The 19,963-nt window shown below is 38.7% G+C and overlaps 1 protein-coding gene across 1 annotated transcript; it reads left to right on the top strand.

The window, feature by feature from the left end:
- Positions 1-495: 495 nt before the first annotated feature.
- LOC140894492 (uncharacterized) lies at positions 496-906 on the top strand. The gene has a single exon (XM_073302994.1). The coding sequence runs from the start codon at positions 496-498 to the stop codon at positions 904-906; it is 411 nt and encodes a 136-aa protein (XP_073159095.1).
- The last annotated feature ends 19,057 nt before the right edge of the window (positions 907-19,963 follow it).

Here is a 19,963-nt window from a genome sequence, read left to right as displayed (position 1 = left end):
TTTGCAAACAAGTCATGGCAAAACTTTTTAAAAAATCCGCAAATTTTCATTTAAATTATTTTTAGTCTAGTAGTTAGGGTCGTTTCAGTATTACTATAGTATTAAGCCTTGGATATGTTGTACTAAGCTGATATGTAAATTATGAGTTATGTTTCCGCATGTTTTACTCTGTTAAGCATTTTTGCTTTATTAAGTTTAATTCATGCTATTAGTTGCCAGTTAGTAGGTGATTTAATGCAAGGTCACTACATTTTTGGTATCAGAGCATGCTTAGATTTTGGAATTAGTACTTGAGATTTAGTTTAGTCTTGAGTAATTATTGCGCATTTGGGATTTTTAATGTGCAAATATTTTCAGATAATGGCTGAAGGAGGTAACGAGAGTCATGGTAGTATTGTCTAGGGAGGTGGTAATCAGCATCGTCACCATCACCATCATCATGAGGATCTATATCATCCTCACGAGGGTAGACGTCGCTATACTATCAATAAGTTTATGCAGGTAGGACCGAAACCCTTGTTGGGAGGAGAGAATTCTGAGGAAGCGAGAAACTGGATGGCTAGGATCGAAAGTGATTTTCGTGCTTTCAAGTGTACCGAGGAGGAGAATATGGAGGTTCTAGAGTTTGTTCTAGATGGAAGTGTGCGCTTATGGTGGGATGCCAAGGCAGCTCAGGCGCGTACTGAGAGAGGACGGGTGACTTGGGAGGATTTCTGTCAGCCGTTCCAGATATTATATTTTCTTCCATCTATCCGTCAGGCACGATCGATGGAGTTGCTTACACTGAGACAGGGATCTATGACTGTCGATGAGTATCAGCAGCAATTCATTAATCTGCTACCTTATAGTCCCCATATCAATGAGGGTGATGCGTCCAAGTATGATCTTTCTGCAAGGCTTGAATAAGGATATCTATTAACAGGTTGTTGTTTGTGATGATCCGACATCTTATGAGACTCTAGTTAATCGGTGCCGTCAAGTGGAGAACAACAACAGGCGAGCACAGTTGATGATGTTAGGATAGTCTAGTGGATCTCTTGGGCCTAGGGCTCAATCTGCTGTGCAATCTGGACCTATGTATTCTTCTACTACTTCTTTTAGATCTCGTGGTTCACGAGGTATGTTCCGGTTCGGAAATAAGAAGAAGAAAGATGAATTTTGCAGTCACTGTGGTTGGAAGCATTCTGCAGCTTCCTGTCGGAAGGCTTTTGGTGCTTGTTTTATTTGTGATGAGCAGGGACATCTGCGGAGAGATTGTCCTTAGCATATGGGAGCTGCGAGTGGATCCCGATCGCAGATGGGATCTCAGGCTTTTACTCATCCACGTCAGCAGCCAGCTTCACCTAGTACTTCTAGTTTCCGTCCACATACGCAAGGGCAGATATTTGCTCTGTCTCAGGAGCAGGATACTGAGTGAAGCGATCGCATGTTCGCAGGTACCTTTCTGTTACGTGGTATTCTTGTACTTGTTTTAATTGATACTGGAGCATCGCATTCCTTTATTTATATTCGCTTTGTTAAGAGACATAGATTACCATTTGTATCATTAGACCTGGATTTAGTTGTATCTACTCCGCTGAAACATGAGGTAGTAACTAAGCGTCTAGTGATGGTTTGCCTTCTAGAGTTTGAGGGTAATGTGTTATCGGCTAATTTGATGATCTTAGTGATGACAGATTTTGACTGTATTTTGGGAATAGTATGCTGACTTTGTATCACGCTATTGTGGATTGTTATCAGTGTCTGGTATAGTTTCATCTGGATAAGGGTGATAGCTGGTACTTTTATGGTGAGGGAGCACGACCTCCGATGCCACTTGTATCAACTCTGAAGGCATGTCATGTCTTAGAGTCAGGTGGGGAGGGCTATCTCATTTATGCAGTTGATATGTCCACGAGTAGTCAGGGTATTGATCAGTTACCAGTTTTCAGCGAGTTTCCTGATGTATTCCCTGACGAGATTCCTGGTTTTCCTCCGGTTCGAGAGGTTGAATTTGGTATTGATCTAGTACCACGAACAACGCCTATATCCCAAGCACCTTATTGTCTGGCACCGTCAGAGATGAGGGAATTGAAACAATAGTTGCAGGATCTGCTTGATAAGGGATATATCCGTCCGAGTGTTTCTCCATGGGGAGCACCTGTTTTTTTCATCAAGAATAAGGATAGACGATGCAATTGTGTATTGATTACAGGCAGCTGAATCGTGTCACCACCAAGTATAAGTATCCTTTGCCATGAATTGATGATCTGTTCGATCAATTACAGGGTACTTTTGTCTAATCCAAAATAGATCTGAGATTTGGATACCATCAGATGAGGGTATGAGACTCAGATATTTCTACGACTGCTTTTAGAACCATATACATGCATTATGAATTTCTGGTGATGCCATTTGGATTGACGAATGCACCGGCAGGCTTTATGAACCTGATGAATTAGGTATTTCGAGAATATCTAGATAGATTCGTCATCGTCTTCATTGATGATATTCTTGTCTATTCTTATGACAAGGATGAGCATGCACAGCATTTGAGAATTGTATTGCAGACGTTACGAGATAAGCAGTTATATGCAAAATTTATCAAGTGCGAATTTTGGATTGATCGGGCAGTATTTCTCAGTCATGTGATTTATAGTGAAGGAATATCTGTTGATCAAAGCAATATTGAGGCAGTGCTGAACTGGTCTCGTCTGACGACGGTTGCTGAGATTCGAAGTTTGGGTCTAGCGGGTTATTACCGTCGGTTCATCGAGAATTTTGCACAGTTGGTCAGGCCTTTGACACAGCTTACACGGAAAGATGTTGCCTTCCTATGGTCCTTGGATTGTGAGGACTCATTTCAAGAGCTGCGTAAACGTCATACTACTGCACCTGTGTTAGCTCTACCTTCTGGATTGAGAGGTTATATTGTCTATACTGATTCCTCTGGTCAGGGGCTAGGATGACCAGAGACTAGGATGTGTTCTGACAAAGCATGGACATCTTATTTTCCATGGTTCTCGACAATTGAAGACGCATGAGAATAATTATCCAGTACATGATTTTGAGTTAGCCGCCATTGTTTTTGCACTCAAGATTTGGAGGCATTATCTTTATGGCAAGAAATTTGAGATATTTACAGATCACAAGAGTCTGAAATATTTATTCACTCAGGCGGAGTTGAATATGCGACAGAGACGTTGGATGGACTTACTGAAAGATTATGACTGTGAGATCAAGTATCATCCAGGTTTTGCTAATCTTACTGCTGATGCCTTGAGTCAGCAGGTGAGACTTTCTGCACTTCAGACTAGTGAATTATCTCATATGGTTTAGGAGTGTTGTTCACTGAGTTTTACACTCAAGCACAAGAAAGGAAAAAATGAGATTCGTTTGTATACTATTTTATCTGAGCTAGCTTTGTATTCTCGGATTAGAGACGCTCAGATATCTGATGTTAAGACTCAGCGTTTGGAATGTCTAGAAAATGGGGTTAATACATCTGGATTCCATTCTCAGACAGATGGTTTATTGAGCTTATCAAAATCGAGTGGTTGTACCTGATTTTACGGAGCTCGGGAACGATATTATTTCTCAAGCTCACAGGAGTCGATTGTCGGTTCATCCTGGAAGTATGAAAATGTATAAGGACTTGTGAACTAGATTCTGGTGGAAAGGGATAAAGCGGAGTGTGCATCAATTTGTTTCGAGATGTCTTGTCTGTCAACAGGTCAAGGCTGAACACCGACGACCAGGTGGATTACTGCATAATCTTGAGATTCCCGAATGGAAGTGGGAGCACGTGACTATGGATTTTGTCACCCACTTGCCTATGACTTCACGTTAGTGTGATGCTATCTGGGTCGTTGTTGATCGTTTGATGAAATCTTCAAATTTCATTCCTTACAACCGAGAATATTCTTATGATTGCATGATACGCTTATATATCCATGAGATAGTGCGATTGCATGGGGTTCCAGTGAGCATAGTCAGTGATAGAGACCCGCGGTTTACCTCACATTTCTGGGGTAGTTTTCAACAGGCGTTGGGTACCACTCTGAGTTTGAGCACTTCATATCATCCGAAGACTTATGGTCAGTAAGAGTGCACTATTCGTACGCTGGAGGATATGTTATGTTCTTCTGTTATGGATTTTGGTTTGTATTGGCAGGATCAATTACCTTTGATTGAATTTGCCTACAATAATAGTTATTATCGTAGTATTGATATGGCACCTTTCGAGGCATTATATGGTCAAAGATGTCGTACTCCGTTATTCTGGGATGAGATAGGAGAACGGCAAGTTGAGGGTCCCGAATTGGTGCAGCATATTGTAGACAAGGTAGATTTGATCAAGAGAAGGATTAAAGTTGCTCAAGATATACAAGCCAGTTATGCTAATATTCATCGCAGGCCACTTCAGTTCGAGTCTGGTGAATATGTGTTCTTACGAGTGTCACCTTTCAGGAAGGTGATGAGGTTTGGGCTGAAAGGCAAATTGTCACCTCAATATATTGGGCCTTTCCAGATACTAGAAAATATCGGAGATGTTGCATATCGTTTAGCGTTACCGCCATATCTTTCCAGTATACATGATGTTTTTCATGTGTCGTTACTTCGACAGTACATAGCTGATGAATCTCATATTATCCAGCCTATTGATGTTCATCAAGAGTCAGATCTGTCGTATGTGGAACGACCACTCCGTATCCTTAACAGGAAGGAAAAAGTTCTTCGGAACAGTACCATACCCCTTGTGATGGTACAGTGGCAGTGCCGAGGTGTCGAAGAAGCAACTTGGGAAACCGAGATTCGTATGCGAGCAGAATATCTTGAGTTGTTTGCTTTGTACTTTTCATTACCATGTAAAGATGTAATTACAGTTGTTGTAATAAAACATGGTTTGAAGTTTCTTATTGTTATCTTGATTTTTCTTTAGATTTTATTTCGCGGATGAAATATCTAAAGGTGGGGAGAATGTAGTAACCCAGATTCCATTTTAAGATAATAATATGTTAAACTTGATTAAGGGTTAGTAATTAACCAATTCGATGGCTTTAATGGGCTTCAAAGTTAAGAATTGGGCTTCCAATGTTTGGGCCAGTTCGGATGGTCCGAAGAGGACTTCGAACGATCCGAACTCAGCAACCCGGGGGCTCCGAAGAGGGCTTGTTGACTTCAAAGTTAAGGCACGTTCGGACGGTCCGAACCAGGATTGGATGGCCCAAAATCCTTTATGCCAAGCAAGCAGGATTACTCAGTCATGGTTTTGACAAGTGTCAAGCATAGGACACTTCGGACGATCCGAAGTGGAGATCGGACGGTCCGAACTCGACGTGTTTCACTTGCAAGCTATGAGTTGGATTGGAGGATCTGAACTTGACCGAATTTGGGGTCTATAAATAGGGCTCATTCGAATTCATTATGAAATACGAATCCGAGTTTCCTTCTTTAGTTATATAGTGTGAGATATACACTTGAGGGTCCTATCAGTTATTATACAAGTACTGGAATAACCAAGGCGGGGTTATAGTCATCTGGGACTAGCGACTCCAAAGGGCTTACTACGGAAGAAGGTATGGTCCGAGAATCAATTTAAGTTTAGGGAGTACTTATTAGCTTAGTTAAGACTTATAGAATTTGTGTAGTGATACGGTGAACTTTTGATTATCGGCTTGGAACCTAGGATTCTACTAAAACTTAAACTAGCCTAGAGGTACGTACACATTGACTGAGATTTTCAGCGAGTATACATCTTTATGTGTTGCATTTATTTGGCATTACTATATGGCATGATATATGATTTACCGCTTTCCATATTCATATGTCATGTGCATATACACGTTGAACCTATACCTTGTTATACCTAATTATAGAGCCTCTCAGCTATATACTTGATAGTCTGTCATTGAGATTACCGCGATGGCGGGGACATGTATGTCTGACTACTCTGGTGTTCTAGACGAGTGTGGTTGTACCCAGAGGTTGATCTGTGAGGTTACAGCACTCATGTGGCGCCTGTACTGAGCATGAGTTATCAGATGACCCTTTACCAGTCATCACGGTTGCATGCATCATATAAATATGTTTTCTCATGGTTATGTACTGGGCGTTAGCGCTCATGTCCTAGTTGTTATCTTGGACACCCTATTCCACGGGGCAGGTCGCAGGATGGACGGAGCCGGTAGTTCAAGGCAGGACTAGGGAGCAGGAGCCTTGAGGAGTTATTTTATACAGCAGGATTTGTTTAGTTGTATAAATGTATAAGACAGTTTACTTCCTAGTTGTTTGATATGGTTGTATTACTACAATATTAAGCATTGGATATGTTGTACTAAGCTGATATGTAAATTATGAGTTATGTTTCCGCACGTTTACTCTGTTAAGCATTTTTGCTTTATTAAGTTTAATGCATGCTATTAGTTGTCAGTTAGTTGGTGATTCAATGCAGGGTCACTACATACGAAGTCCAATGGTCTCCTACTCCAACGGGTCACCTGATGAAGTTGAAATCTATTGTTTGACCTCTATTGGGCTATCACCTGCTTCATGAATAAATGCTAGAGGCATCAGGTGGCCACCTGACAAAAACACTATGACACTCAAGTCAACGATCACCTCCTTTGAGTAGCACAAAAGTAGAGAGCATTTGGAAATTGAAAAGTCACTTACCTACACTGAGAAATGTTCTTGGTATTTATAGACAAAGTGATGTGGGTCTAAACTGCAAACAAACCCTTATAGGGTTTAAAAATTAGCAACTGGCCCTCTCCAAGGGGAAAGTTTTACAAATTGAGCTACTTAATTTATTTATATATTTACTTTTAGATTACACTTTAAAATTGCTAAAATATTCTTATACCAATCAGTCCCAATATATGTTGTGTCGTGGGTGTGGTCATTAGCATGTATCTTTATATATATTCTAGGAAGAATAAGGTATAGGGCGGTTAAAAGAATTCTTATATATCTAGAAAGAGCCATATATTTTTTCTTTGTTGACTATGAAAATATTTTAACAAGAAAAACAGATTTTGATTAGGATGAAAAATTTATGTGGGGACCCGGGTTGCTAATCTTATCTTAGGTCAATTTATAATAAATAACAATGAATCAATAACTTAAAGGAAATAAAGATCCAAGAGCTCAAACAATTTTTTTTTTTTTAAAGCTATAGTACCTCGCTCGATTGGGTAAACTCGCCCGATCGAGCGAGCTCAAAATATAAGCTCTTGGGTCCAAGTAATATTTGGCCTCGCTCGATCGGATGAATTCGCCTGATCGAGCATGCCCAAAAGCTCAAACTTCCTGTTCAAGATTTAAAGGCCGCGCTCGATCGGATGAACTCGTCCGATCGAGCGGGCTCCAAAATCTGAGAATTCTGCTGCAACATTTTTGCTTTCAAATGAGGAATATGAAAACCATAATATCTTGTACAAACTACCAAAACATATACATGCTATCTCATATCATCTTATAAGCTTTCATATACAAGATAAACAAACTAACATGTATTCAACAACATTATACAACGTTCTTGTATCATTTCTAGTATGATTCATAACTCAAAGTACAAGACATTCTGCTACAACCCGAGTTCTCACGTGCTATGACTTTATCTCGAGCTATCACTGTCTCTTCTGACTAGCTCCTGCCCCACCTATTTCCATGCACACATACAAAACAAAGCAATAGCCGGATAAACTCCGGTGAGAATAAAATCCCAGTATAAACAACATAAAGTGCGAGATAATAAACGTGAATACAATGCATATGACAAAAGAGGTTATCAAGCTGATATCAATCGAATATGAGTTCTTGGGATCCCGAGGAAATAAAATCTTCAACAAACACCAACTCACCCAATCGAGGTGAAGTCGAATACTTTATTTTCTCTGACTTTGGTGCAACTATAGTAAGTCTTCTAGCTCTGGAAGTAAGTCTACATTCCGTGCCACTCAACTACAGCCCTCCAAACGTCATATGCACTCTAGGCCTTTCAACCCTCTATGCTTTTTAGGCTAGAGTTCAAGATGAATGCAACATGTTCTGTATGCATTAAATGCTATAAAACACCTTGAACACTGAATCAAATAAGCAAGCAAAGCAATCAAAACATCTAATCATATAAACACATAAACAACTAAGTATGTGATTAACAAGGGAATACTCGAAACAATAGCTATTTCGAGCATTCTATCCCATCTGGATTAGCTGTCATTTATACCTTTCAATGACACGTCTGAAAGTACTTCAAATCTGCAATGACATCAATGATAAATTATATCAAAAGGCTGCTCATCTTCTCAACTCAATCTCAATTGCAATTTCTAGCAAACCTTGCTTCAATTCCTTCTCGGTTTGAATCGAAGATCTCGAGTTCGGCAACTTCGATATAAAGCTGAGAAGTGACATATCGAATAACTAACAAGATCAGATAAAACTCAAACCTTGCTTCTTTCAATCAATATTATCAAAGTCTTCACATTTTTCGAATCGATGGCATAACGGCTAAAAACCGACATTCCAAACAATATCACAAGCAATCCAACAAGCAAGATAACTCATAATATCATCTCAATACCATCAAAAATCATCATAATCAGATAGGATAGGGTTCGAATTTTGCTTTCTAAAATCATATAAAATCCGAACGACAGTCTTTTTCCGAACCGTCTGCGAATACACAATCGGTACAGCTCATATATGAATATATTTTAAAATCATGAAATTCCATCTTCAACATAAACATAAAGTCTGAGAAAAGTGGATAAAATTTGTACCAAAACGAAGGTCTCGAAGCGGTGATCGCAGATATATATTTATTCGGAAATTCTGACAACCGGAGCACGAGTTATCGAAGCTTGAACGGAACAAAAATGGTGTGGGAAGGGTTGAAGTCGAGTTTCTGCCCTTTCTTCTGCTGAACACGTTGAAATGGCTGAATATCATTATAAGTTGAGATAAATATTAGCCAAATTGCAGTTTAGTCCTTGAACTTTTGGCTATTTGCAATTCAGTCCCCGAAAAAGCGATTTAATTCAATTTAAATCCTTATTCATTTAAGAATATTAGAATTTAATTCTAAACTCTAAATATTCCTAAATTAAATATTCTCGGATTAAAATTAAATAATTCCGGGCCTTACATTTCTCCCCCACTAAAGCATGAGTTCGTCCTCGAAATCATAAGCAAGCTGCATATGCAATCTGTATACACATAAGATAATTAAATAGCATAAAGCAGAATAAGAACTCATATCAACTAAAAAACTCTGGAAATCTCTGTTTCATATCTGACTCAATCTTCCAAGTTGCTTCTTCAATGCCATGTCGACTCCACTGAACTTTGACTAGCTGAATTGTCTTGTTTCTTAGCTGTTTGTCTTTGCGATCAAGAATCTGAATAGGCTGCTCAAAATAACTGAGAGTCTCGTCAAGTTCATATTCATCAGGCTAAAGAATATGGGAAGGATTAGGCTGATACTTCTGAAGCATAGAGACATGGAATACGTCATGAATACTAGACAAAGATGAAGAAAGAGCGAGTCGATAAGCAAGATCGCCTATCTTCTCGATAATCTCATACGGACCGATAAAACGCGGAGATAACTTTCCTTTCTTGCCAAATCTGACTGTACCTCTAAATGGAGAAATCTTCAAGAAAACTGTCTCCCTGATCAAAAGATAGAGGTCGTCGTCTGATATTTGCATACTTTGTTTGTCTGTCTTGAGCTGTTTTCATTCTTTTCTGTATAAGCTTTACCTTTTCAGTCATTTCTCTGATCATATCCGGCCCAACTGAAAGAGTGGGTGCCCGGTGAGCCAACTTGTGGCTAAGGGCTTTGATGACTCTTTGTATAAACAATCTTTTGTTTAATATTATTTACACTTTTATTAATGGCAATGACTTTATCTTTCTTCATATTGTTATATTGTGATATACTATTGTTGTTTTGATAAAGACCTTGAATATACTATAGTGTATGTAAGATGTGGTAGAACATGGAGATGTCTATCATGAAACACATCTTATAGTCACTGTATATTCTAAACCGTTCCTAGTCGATTGAGCCGTCCGATAATAAGGATAAGGATCGCTCGAGTTTGAGACTAGCATTTGCGATGCAGAGTACCACGTTTCATTGGTAAGGAACATAGAGATGTTCGAAGCATGAAAATGGATATTCATATGATGAATGATCGAACTACCCTATCCGGACTTTTCAAGTGGTTATCACTTATCGAGTGGATATAGTCCGTGGTTTTGGTTGTACACCATTAGTCCTTACTACTTGAAACATCATTGAGACTCTATATGCTAGTACTGTGCTTTGACTCGTTTACCGACTCTATTGGGGTCATCAGGTGTCGGGATTGGGTACAGTTACAACACATATAGGAGTCGATGCTTTGTTGTCAAGGATTCACCACATACTTGCGAGTGTGGATATCCTATGCGATCTGAGGAGATATTAGTGTGACGAATCTCTGGCCAGAGTACATGATGTGGTTTAAGAAATGGTTTCTTAGTAGCACATGCGATGTCACTATTTGATCTTCAAGATGTATTGCATAGTTATCGAATCTCGAACGACTCTCGATATACCAATGGTTGTTGATTCGATCGGGATATATGGATGAAGGGACCGTACTGTACGCTAACCAAAATCTACTGGTTCTTGTAGGCACTATCAGTGATACCTAGGGAATCATGGGGCGATGTTGCTAGGCGCTCTTACCATGATTCGATGGGCAAGTCGGAAATTGTTGTTCCGAGTCACAAGGAGTTGTGAGCCCACGGCTAGCTGTATCCCTGAACCATTGAGGGTCACACAGTGTAATGGATTTTTAATCCCCGTTGAGATAGTTAAATTTAAAGAGTTAAATTTAATGAACAAAGAAGTTGGACTTCTTAATTATGAGTAGAGGAGTAAGATTTCCTAAAATGACATAGGGATGGACATTTTTGGAAATCACTGAATTCGGATTCAGAAAAATTTATCTTGACTTTAAAAGGTGCAGAAATGGTTTCTGTGCACATTGGTGAAATCGGTTTATCAATCGGAGTCACGATGAATTTTATATTAATTTCTGATCATGCGGGCTTTGCTTGTCGGGCTTGAACTTATGACTAATGGGCCCTAAGCTGTTAGTGGCCTACATTATAAATAAGTTATTGCAGTACAGAAATTACACACAACAAGGTCACAATTTTCGAAAAACCTAGTCTTTTTCTCTCTGAAGTGGCCGAACCCCTCTCCCCTCTGCTCGGTAAAATCCAGTCTGTGAATTTTGAATTACAGTCTGGTTTAACGGATCAAATTCGTTAGTCTCTTCGTAGAAACTTCTGATAGATTTTTTAGTGCAATCTATCAGAGGGATTAAATATCCGTTCGTGGACCTGATTGAAGAACAGTTCGTCCATCAGTTCCAGGGATATACAACAAGAGCAGAGCAATCTGTTGGTGTCCAAAATGTCGATTCGAGATTAAAGGTAAAAATTTATAATCGTTATTTAATTTTTACACACACACAATTTAATCGTAAGGTTGATACCTATTATGGAATCGTTCCATACAAAAATTTTAAACTTCCGCTGCACCGGGTATCAATCCTAATTGATCTGATCGCCGTGTTCTCCAACAGTGGTATCAGAGCCAGGTTGCTCAAATCAAGAGATTAAATTAATCGATTGTACAAAAAATTTTTAGGCCTCGGTTTTTGAAACAAAATAAATATTTTAAAAATAAAATTTTTTTTCGGGCAAAAACCCGGGCAGCGATTGGATCGCTGCCCGGGGGGGCAGCGATGTGATCGCTGCTCAGCCGAGCTGCCCGGCCCGAGCCCTATGGGGCGCGGGCAGCCTGGGAATGTCCCGGGCGGCCCGCGGAAAAATTAATTTTTAATTTTAAATTAAATTTTAATATGTTAAAATTCTATTTTTGGTCCGATCGAAAATTGTTTTTTATTGGTCCACGAGGCGTCGGATCGAATTGTTCGAGTGCGAAAATTTTAAAATTGATTTTTGGATAAATTTGAATTTTTGGAAAATTTAAATATTTTATCAGTTAAATTGAATTTTGAAATTAATTATTTTTGGTACAATTGATGATAAGATATGATCTTATGGATATATTGAGTAAAATATGATTTTATGTATAAAATTGGATTTTATAGATAAAATATGATTTTATTTGATAAAAAGATAAAATATAATTTTGTATATAAAATAAGATTTTATGTATGAAATATGATTTTATTTGATAAAAAGATAAAATATAATTTTGTATATAAAATAAGATTTTATGTATGAAATATGATTTTATCCTTTTAAATTTAAATTGCCATTGCATGTTATCCAATAAATTAATTTTTAATTAAATGTTATTGGATAAGGATGATCGATTGCCATGACCAATTTTGTAGGTGTATGTTAGGAATTTACATTTGTTTTTATTGTTGTTGGTTTTATTAATGGGCCTGGTTTATGGCCCAATATGAATTGTCATATGTAGTAAAAGTGGGCTTGGTTTATGGCCCGTTCCCACCCCTTAAAAATGTATCCCCTACTTGTCATTGTTATTTATTGTACATACATTAGATTTAGTGGGAGATCAAGATTTGAAGATGAAGGTGGGCCCAGCAGACAATAAAGACAGAAGAAATGTAAATTGGAAGCTCAAAATAGGATTGCATTGCATACTGCATATTACCTAGGATTGGACTAAGACTCGTGATTGGAAACCACGGGTCGATTAGAATACAAAACTTTAAAAATGATGAGACAAATTTTCATAATTAAAAATCCCTCATTTTAAATATGATTTAAAATTGATATCAAGATAAATAAAGGAAATTTAAATTTGTTTAAATGTTCCTACCTTCCATCAACGATCAATGTATGAGATGCTACCCGCGGATACGGTCCGGCTCATATTATTGGGGGGGCCCGTTCGTCGGAAAGCTGTACATTGGATCGACACATGTTGTAAGTTGGGTGGAACTCCCATGGGATCGGCTCATATTATTGGGGGATCCACATGGTGACCGTCCATCACAACTTAATATTGATGGGTCATCTTGACATGTCACAATAAACGGCGTCATATTATTGGGCCCTTATTGGACATGAGGTAAAAAAAACATGGAGGTTGCTTTGGAAGCAATTGGGCTCTACATTTTGAAAATTATGGTTGGCTGATATTATTCGGGACCATAGTTTGTCAATTGGACTCCATGTTCTCACTAAGGAAAACAGTTTCCCGTTTTCACTAGAGGGTAGTGAAATCGTTAAAATAGTGGGAGTGAGATTCATAAAATAAATTTCGCCTATTTTATGTCTTAGTAAATTGCTTAAACAATCACTGATATTTGTCTGTTTCTTTTCAGTATTTCATAAGATGAATTCGCGTAATCCACTTTTCTCGATCCTCAAACAAAATAAGTTGACTGGCGCAAACTATACGGAATGGTTCCGTAAGTTGAAGATTGTCTTGACTTCGGAGAAGATGCTCTACGTGTTAGAAAAATCTCCTCCGAAGGAAGCACCAGCTGACGTAAGTCCGGAAGAGTTAGCCAAGCTTGATACATGGTGGGACCATGATATCAAGACCAAATGCTATATGCAAGCCTCGATGTCTGATGAACTCCAGAGGCGATTTGAGGACACCGTGAATGCTGCTGACATTCACGTTCAACTCAAGGAACTTTTTGGGGCTCAATCGAGGGCTGAAAGGTTCGCTACTGTAAAGGAGCTAATGACGTGTCACATGCGTGAAGGGACTTCGGTCCGTGATCATGGGGTACGAGTGATTTGGCTCATACAGAAGTTGGTAACCCTTGATTTGGTGTTGGAGCATGAACTCAACGTGGATTTACTACTTCTGTCTCTTCCTTCTTCGTTTGACGGATTTGTGGTGAATTTCAATATGAACAAGATAGAGGCCTCCCTTGAAGAGATGGTCAATATTCTTGTGACATATGAATCCACATTAAAGAAGGATAAACCGGCTTTCTTGGTGGGCTCCTCTTATTCTGCTAAGAAGGGGCCAAGTACAAAGGGCAAGAAACGTTCTGCCCCACCCAAGAAAATCGAACCCGAGAAGAAGTACAAGACAAAGGCTTCAAACATGGAAAAATCCAAGGATGTTTGCCATTACTGCAAGAAGCCCGGTCATTGGAAGCGTAACTGCAAGGAATATCTAGAGCAGTTGCGAACTGCGAAGGGTATGTTCTATATTGAAATAAATGTTTCACTTAATACTACTTCTTGGGTATTGGATACCGGATGTGGATCTCACATTTGCAATGATTTGCAGGTGATGACAAGAAGTCGCAGGCTTAGAATGGGTGAGACCCAGCTGAGGCTCGGAAATGGTTCCAGAGTTGAAGCTAAAGCCGTGGGAGATGTTTATTTAATTTTGCAGAATGGTTTTAAGTTACTTTTAAGAGATGTTTTATTTGTTCCGGATTTGATTAAAAACATTATTTCTGTTTCTATGCTTGATAGAGATGGTTATTCTTGCAATTTTGTGAATGGGATTTGCAATATTTACAAGAATGAATGTTTGATTGGAAATGGACAACTTGAAAATGATCTATATAACTTAAAACTAAAAGACGTTCCAATAAATTATGTTGATAAACCGGCAACAACAAACAAAAGGAAAATCGATAGCCAAAACCCGGCAAACCTTTGGCACGCTAGGCTAGGTCATATTTCCTCAAGGAGGATGAACAAGCTAGTGGGAGAGGGCATGTTTGATATGTCTGATATTAACTCTCTACCTACTTGTGAATCCTGCCTAAAAGGAAAAATGACTAAATCTCTTTTTAAGGGGAAACCTGAGCATAGTCAAAATCTGTTGGATTTGATCCATACAGATGTTTGTGGTCCATTTAGAGTTGGTACTCAATATGGCCACACCTACTTCATTAACTTTACTGATGATTATTCGAGGTATGGGTATTTATATTTAATGAAATATAAGTCTGAAGCATTTAAAAAGTTCAAAGAATTCAAGGCTGAAGTAGAAAACAAGCTAGGTAAAAGTATTAAAGCACTTCGATCGGATCGAGGTGGAGAATACTTAAGTACCGAGTTTTTGGACTATCTAAAAGAGAATGGGATTCTCTCTCAGTGGACTCCTCCTATGACACCACAGCTTAATGGTGTATCGGAGCGTCGTAATCGAACTTTGTTGGACATGGTTCGGTCCATGATGAGCTTCACTGAGCTTGCACCTTCGTTTTGGGGCTATGCGCTTGAAACGGCGGTATTGTTGTTGAACAATGTCCACACTAAAGCAGTGGACAAAACACCATACGAGTTATGGAATGGCAAAGCTCCTAAGTATTCGTACTTGAGGATTTGGGGATGTCCTGCTTACGTGAAGCGGACAGTGGGAGATAAGTTGGATAGTCGATCCAGCTTATGTTATTTTGTAGGGTATCCAAAGAATTCAATCGGATATTATTTCTATTATCCTGCTGAAACAAAGGTGTTTGTTTCAAGGAATGCCACCTTCTTGGAGAAGGAGTTCTTATTGGATAAGAAAGGCGAGATGATGGAACTCGAAGAAATTCGAGAAGAACCCGAAATACAAAATAACGATCCTACAACTCAGGAACCATTGCTGGACACGCCTATACCTAGAAGATCCGAGAGGACTTCTAGACCTCCTATTCGATATGGTCTTCTTCTTGAAGGGGATCAAGATGAACCCGATGTTGGATGTGATCCAAGAAACTTCAAGGAAGCAATTTCTGATGCGGATTCAAATTTATGGCTTGAAGCTATGCAGTCGGAAATAGATTCGATGCATACAAACCAAGTTTGGTCTTTAGTAGATCGTCCCGATGGAATTGTTCCAATAGGGTGTAAATGGATCTACAAGAGAAAGCTTGGGCCTGATGGTAAGGTATTGACCTACAAGGCGCGATTGGTGGCAAAAGGTTATACTCAAAGACAAGGAGTTGACTATGATGAAACCTTTTCACCAGTTGCAATGTTCAAGTCCATAAGAATCCTTATTGTCATAGCTGCATGGTATGACTATGAGATATGGCAAATGGATGTGAAGACTGCTTTTCTTAATGGAGACATTAAGGAAGAAATCTATATGAAGCAGCCTGAGGGGTACACATCCATGGGAAGCGAGCATAAGGTATGCAAGCTTCAGAGATCAATTTATGGTCTAAAACAAGCATCAAGAAGTTGGAACCAGAAATTTGATGAAACAATAAAAGATTTTGGTTTCATCAAGAATCCGGAGGAACCATGCGTGTACAAGAAAGTAGTTAAGGATGCTGTGACATTCTTAGTACTTTATGTTGATGACATCCTACTCATTGGGAATGATGTAGGGATGTTACAGTCAACAAAGATATGGTTATCAGGTAGATTCTCGATGAAGGATTTGGGTGAGGCATCCTATATTCTAGGGATACAGATCTATAGAGATAGATCTAAGAGAATGATAGGACTCACTCAGTCAACCTACATCGACACCATATTGAAACGGTTTTCAATGGATGGGTCCAAGAGAGGACATCTACCCATGTGTCATGGAGTTTCTCTATCCAAGTCTATGTGTCCCAAGACGGATGAAGAGATAGAGAAAATGACACATGTACCATATGCGTCAGCCATAGGTAGTATCATGTATGGGATGATATCTACCAGACCGGATGTAGCATTTGCTCTGAGTGTCACGAGCAGATATCAAGCTAATCCCGGTCAAATGCATTGGAAAGCCGTGAAGGACATTCTTAAGTACTTACGAAGGACTAAGAATATGTTCATGGTATATGGAGGAAGAGAACTAAAATTGGAAGGCTATACCGACTCTAGCTTCCAAAGTGATGTGGATGACTCGAAGTCAACCTCTGGATTTGTGTTCATGCTCAATGGCGGTGCTGTCTCTTGGAAGAGTTCCAAGCAGGACACCACAGCAGATTCCATCACTGAAGCAGAATACATTGCAGCATCAGATGCTGCTAAAGAGGCCCTAAAGTTGTTGGTCCAGTCCCGGTGTACTGTGACAACACGGGTGCCGTTGCTCAGGCAAAGGAACCAAGGTCTCATCAAAGATCCAAACACGTACTGAGGAAATACCACATCATCCGGGAGATTGTGGAAAGAGGAGACATCATTGTCGAAAGAGTGGCCTCTGCAGACAATATCGCTGATCCACTTACTAAGCCCTTGCCAGGACCATTATTTGACAAACATCGCGAAGCAATGGGTCTACGTAGTATGACTAGTTGGCTTTAGGGCAAGTGGGAGATTGAAAGAGTGGGTGCCCGGTGAGCCAACTTGTGGCTAAGGGCTTTGATGACTCTTTGTATAAACAATCTTTTGTTTAATATTATTTACACTTTTATTAATGGCAATGACTTTATCTTTCTTCATATTGTTATATTGTGATATACTATTGTTGTTTTGATAAAGACCTTGAATATACTATAGTGTATGTAAGATGTGGTAGAACATGGAGATGTCTATCATGAAACACATCTTATAGTCACTGTATATTCTAAGCTGTTCCTAGTCGATTGAGCCGTCCGATAATAAGGATAAGGATCGCTCGAGTTTGAGACTAGCATTTGCGATGCAGAGTACCACGTTTCATTGGTAAGGAACATAGAGATGTTCGAAGCATGCAAATGGATATTCATATGATGAATGATCGAACTACCCTATCCGGACTTTCCAAGTGGTTATCACTTATCGAGTGGATATAGTCCGCGGTTTTGGTTGTACACCATTAGTCCTTACTACTTGAAACATCATTGAGACTCTATATGCTAGTACTGTGCTTTGACTCGTTTACCGACTCTATTGGGGTCATCAGGTGTCGGGATTGGGTACAGTTACAACACATATAGGAGTCGATGCTTTGTTGTCAAGGATTCACCACATACTTGCGAGTGTGGATATCCTATGCGATCTGAGGAGATATTAGTGTGACGAATCTCTGGCCAGAGTACATGATGTGGTTTAAGAAATGGTTTCTTAGTAGCACATGCGATGTCACTATTTGATCTTCAAGATGTATTGCATAGTTATCGAATCTCGAACGACTCTCGATATACCAATGGTTGTTGATTCGATCGGGATATATGGATGAAGGGACCGTACTGTACGCTAACCAAAATCTATTGGTTCTTGTAGGCACTATCAGTGATACCTAGGGAATCATGGGGCGATGTTGCTAGGCGCTCTTACCATGATTCGATGGGCAAGTCGGAAATTGTTGTTCCGAGTCACAAGGAGTTGTGAGCCCATGGCTAGCTGTATCCCTGAACCATTGAGGGTCACACAGTGTAATGGATTTTTAATCCCCGTTGAGATAGTTAAATTTAAAGAGTTAAATTTAATGAACAAAGAAGTTGAACTTCTTAATTATGAGTAGAGGAGTAAGATTTCCTAAAATGACATAGGGATGGACATTTTTGGAAATCACTGAATTCGGATTCAGAAAAATTTATCTTGACTTTAAAAGGTGCAGAAATGGTTTCTGTGCACATTGGTGAAATCGGTTTATCAATCGGAGTCACGATGAATTTTATATTAATTTATGATCATGCGGGCTTTGCTTGTCGGGCTTGAACTTATGACTAATGGGCCCTAAGCTGTTAGTGGCCTACATTATAAATAAGTTATTGCAGTACAGAAATTACACACAACAAGGTCACAATTTTCGAAAAACCTAGTCTTTTTCTCTCTGAAGTGGCCGAACCCCTCTCCCCTCTGCTCGGTAAAATCCAGTCTATGAATTTTGAATTACAGTCTGGTTTAACGGATCAAATTCGTTAATCTCTTCGTAGAAACTTCTGATACATTTTCTAGTTCAATCTATCAGAGGGATTAAATATCCGTTCGTGGACCTGATTGAAGAACAGTTCGTCCATCAGTTCCAGGGATATACAACAAGAGCAGAGCAATCTGTTGGTGTCCAAAATCTCGATTCGAGATTAAAGGTAAAAATTTATAATCGTTATTTAATTTTTACACACACACAATTTAATCGTAAGGTTGATACCTATTATGGAATCGTTCCATACAAAAATTTTAAACTTCCGCTGCACCGGGTATCAATCCTAATTGATCTGATCGCCGTGTTCTCCAACACCAACATCTGGTACATCTGAGATATCATCCCAATATAACGGTGATCTAGATTTCTTTCCGTACAGTGCTTCAAAAAGAGCCATCTCCATGCTGGTCTAATAGCTATTATTATAAGAGAATTCTGGGATGCATTAGCACCTCCATCAGGCTGAACTAGAACATTCCGCTTCCATATATCGTTGGTGTTTATATTATTTGGCATGCATATAACTCCATTGAAGCAATTGGAAGAATTATTGTGCTATTTATCGGGTTTAATATTTAATCTTTGATATGAGTAATGAGTTTAATATAAGATACAAACTTCTATTATCACTTCGGAAATGAAATAGAAAATAACAGGGATTCTTGGTTAATAAATTAGAAGAATTTATAACTAAAAACCAATAGAGATTAATTTTTGTGGATAATCAAGTGAAATCAAACCTCTAAAATTTACTATCTTTGATATTCCGTCTTGTGAAATCATTGTTATTTAATTTATTGTAATTTTTAGTTAATTAAAATCATCTCATTTTTGTAGTTCTAAATATGATTGAGATTTTATTAGTTGAAAATATTAATATAATATCATCGAAGACGAGTTATCAGTATGAAAATATATAAGACTAAAAACCAACAAAAAAATAATGTTTTATTTGACAAGTAGGAGGACAAAAATAATAAAATATGATAAGATTGGTGGAAGTGTTTAAAAGGGGGATTGAATAAATACTGTCAACAAATTCTCACTTCAAAATAAATTTAGTCGGGTTAAAAACTGAACTTGTAATTCTAGAGTTTCAATATCAGTTTAGATAACAAAAGTACAGAATAAATTCAAACTGGTAGATTAGAAAAATTA

Source organism: Henckelia pumila, chromosome 1 (genome assembly GCF_033568475.1).
Source record: "Henckelia pumila isolate YLH828 chromosome 1, ASM3356847v2, whole genome shotgun sequence".
NCBI lineage: Eukaryota > Viridiplantae > Streptophyta > Magnoliopsida > Lamiales > Gesneriaceae > Henckelia > Henckelia pumila.
Note: the sequence above shows the minus strand (reverse complement) of the source record. Positions and strands in the feature narration are given on the sequence as shown.

What these genes read in the sequence shown, in the direction of transcription:
- LOC140894492 (XM_073302994.1), top strand. Translation starts at nt 496, where the DNA reads ATGCAGGTAGGACCGAAACCCTTGTTGGGAGGAGAGAATTCTGAGGAA.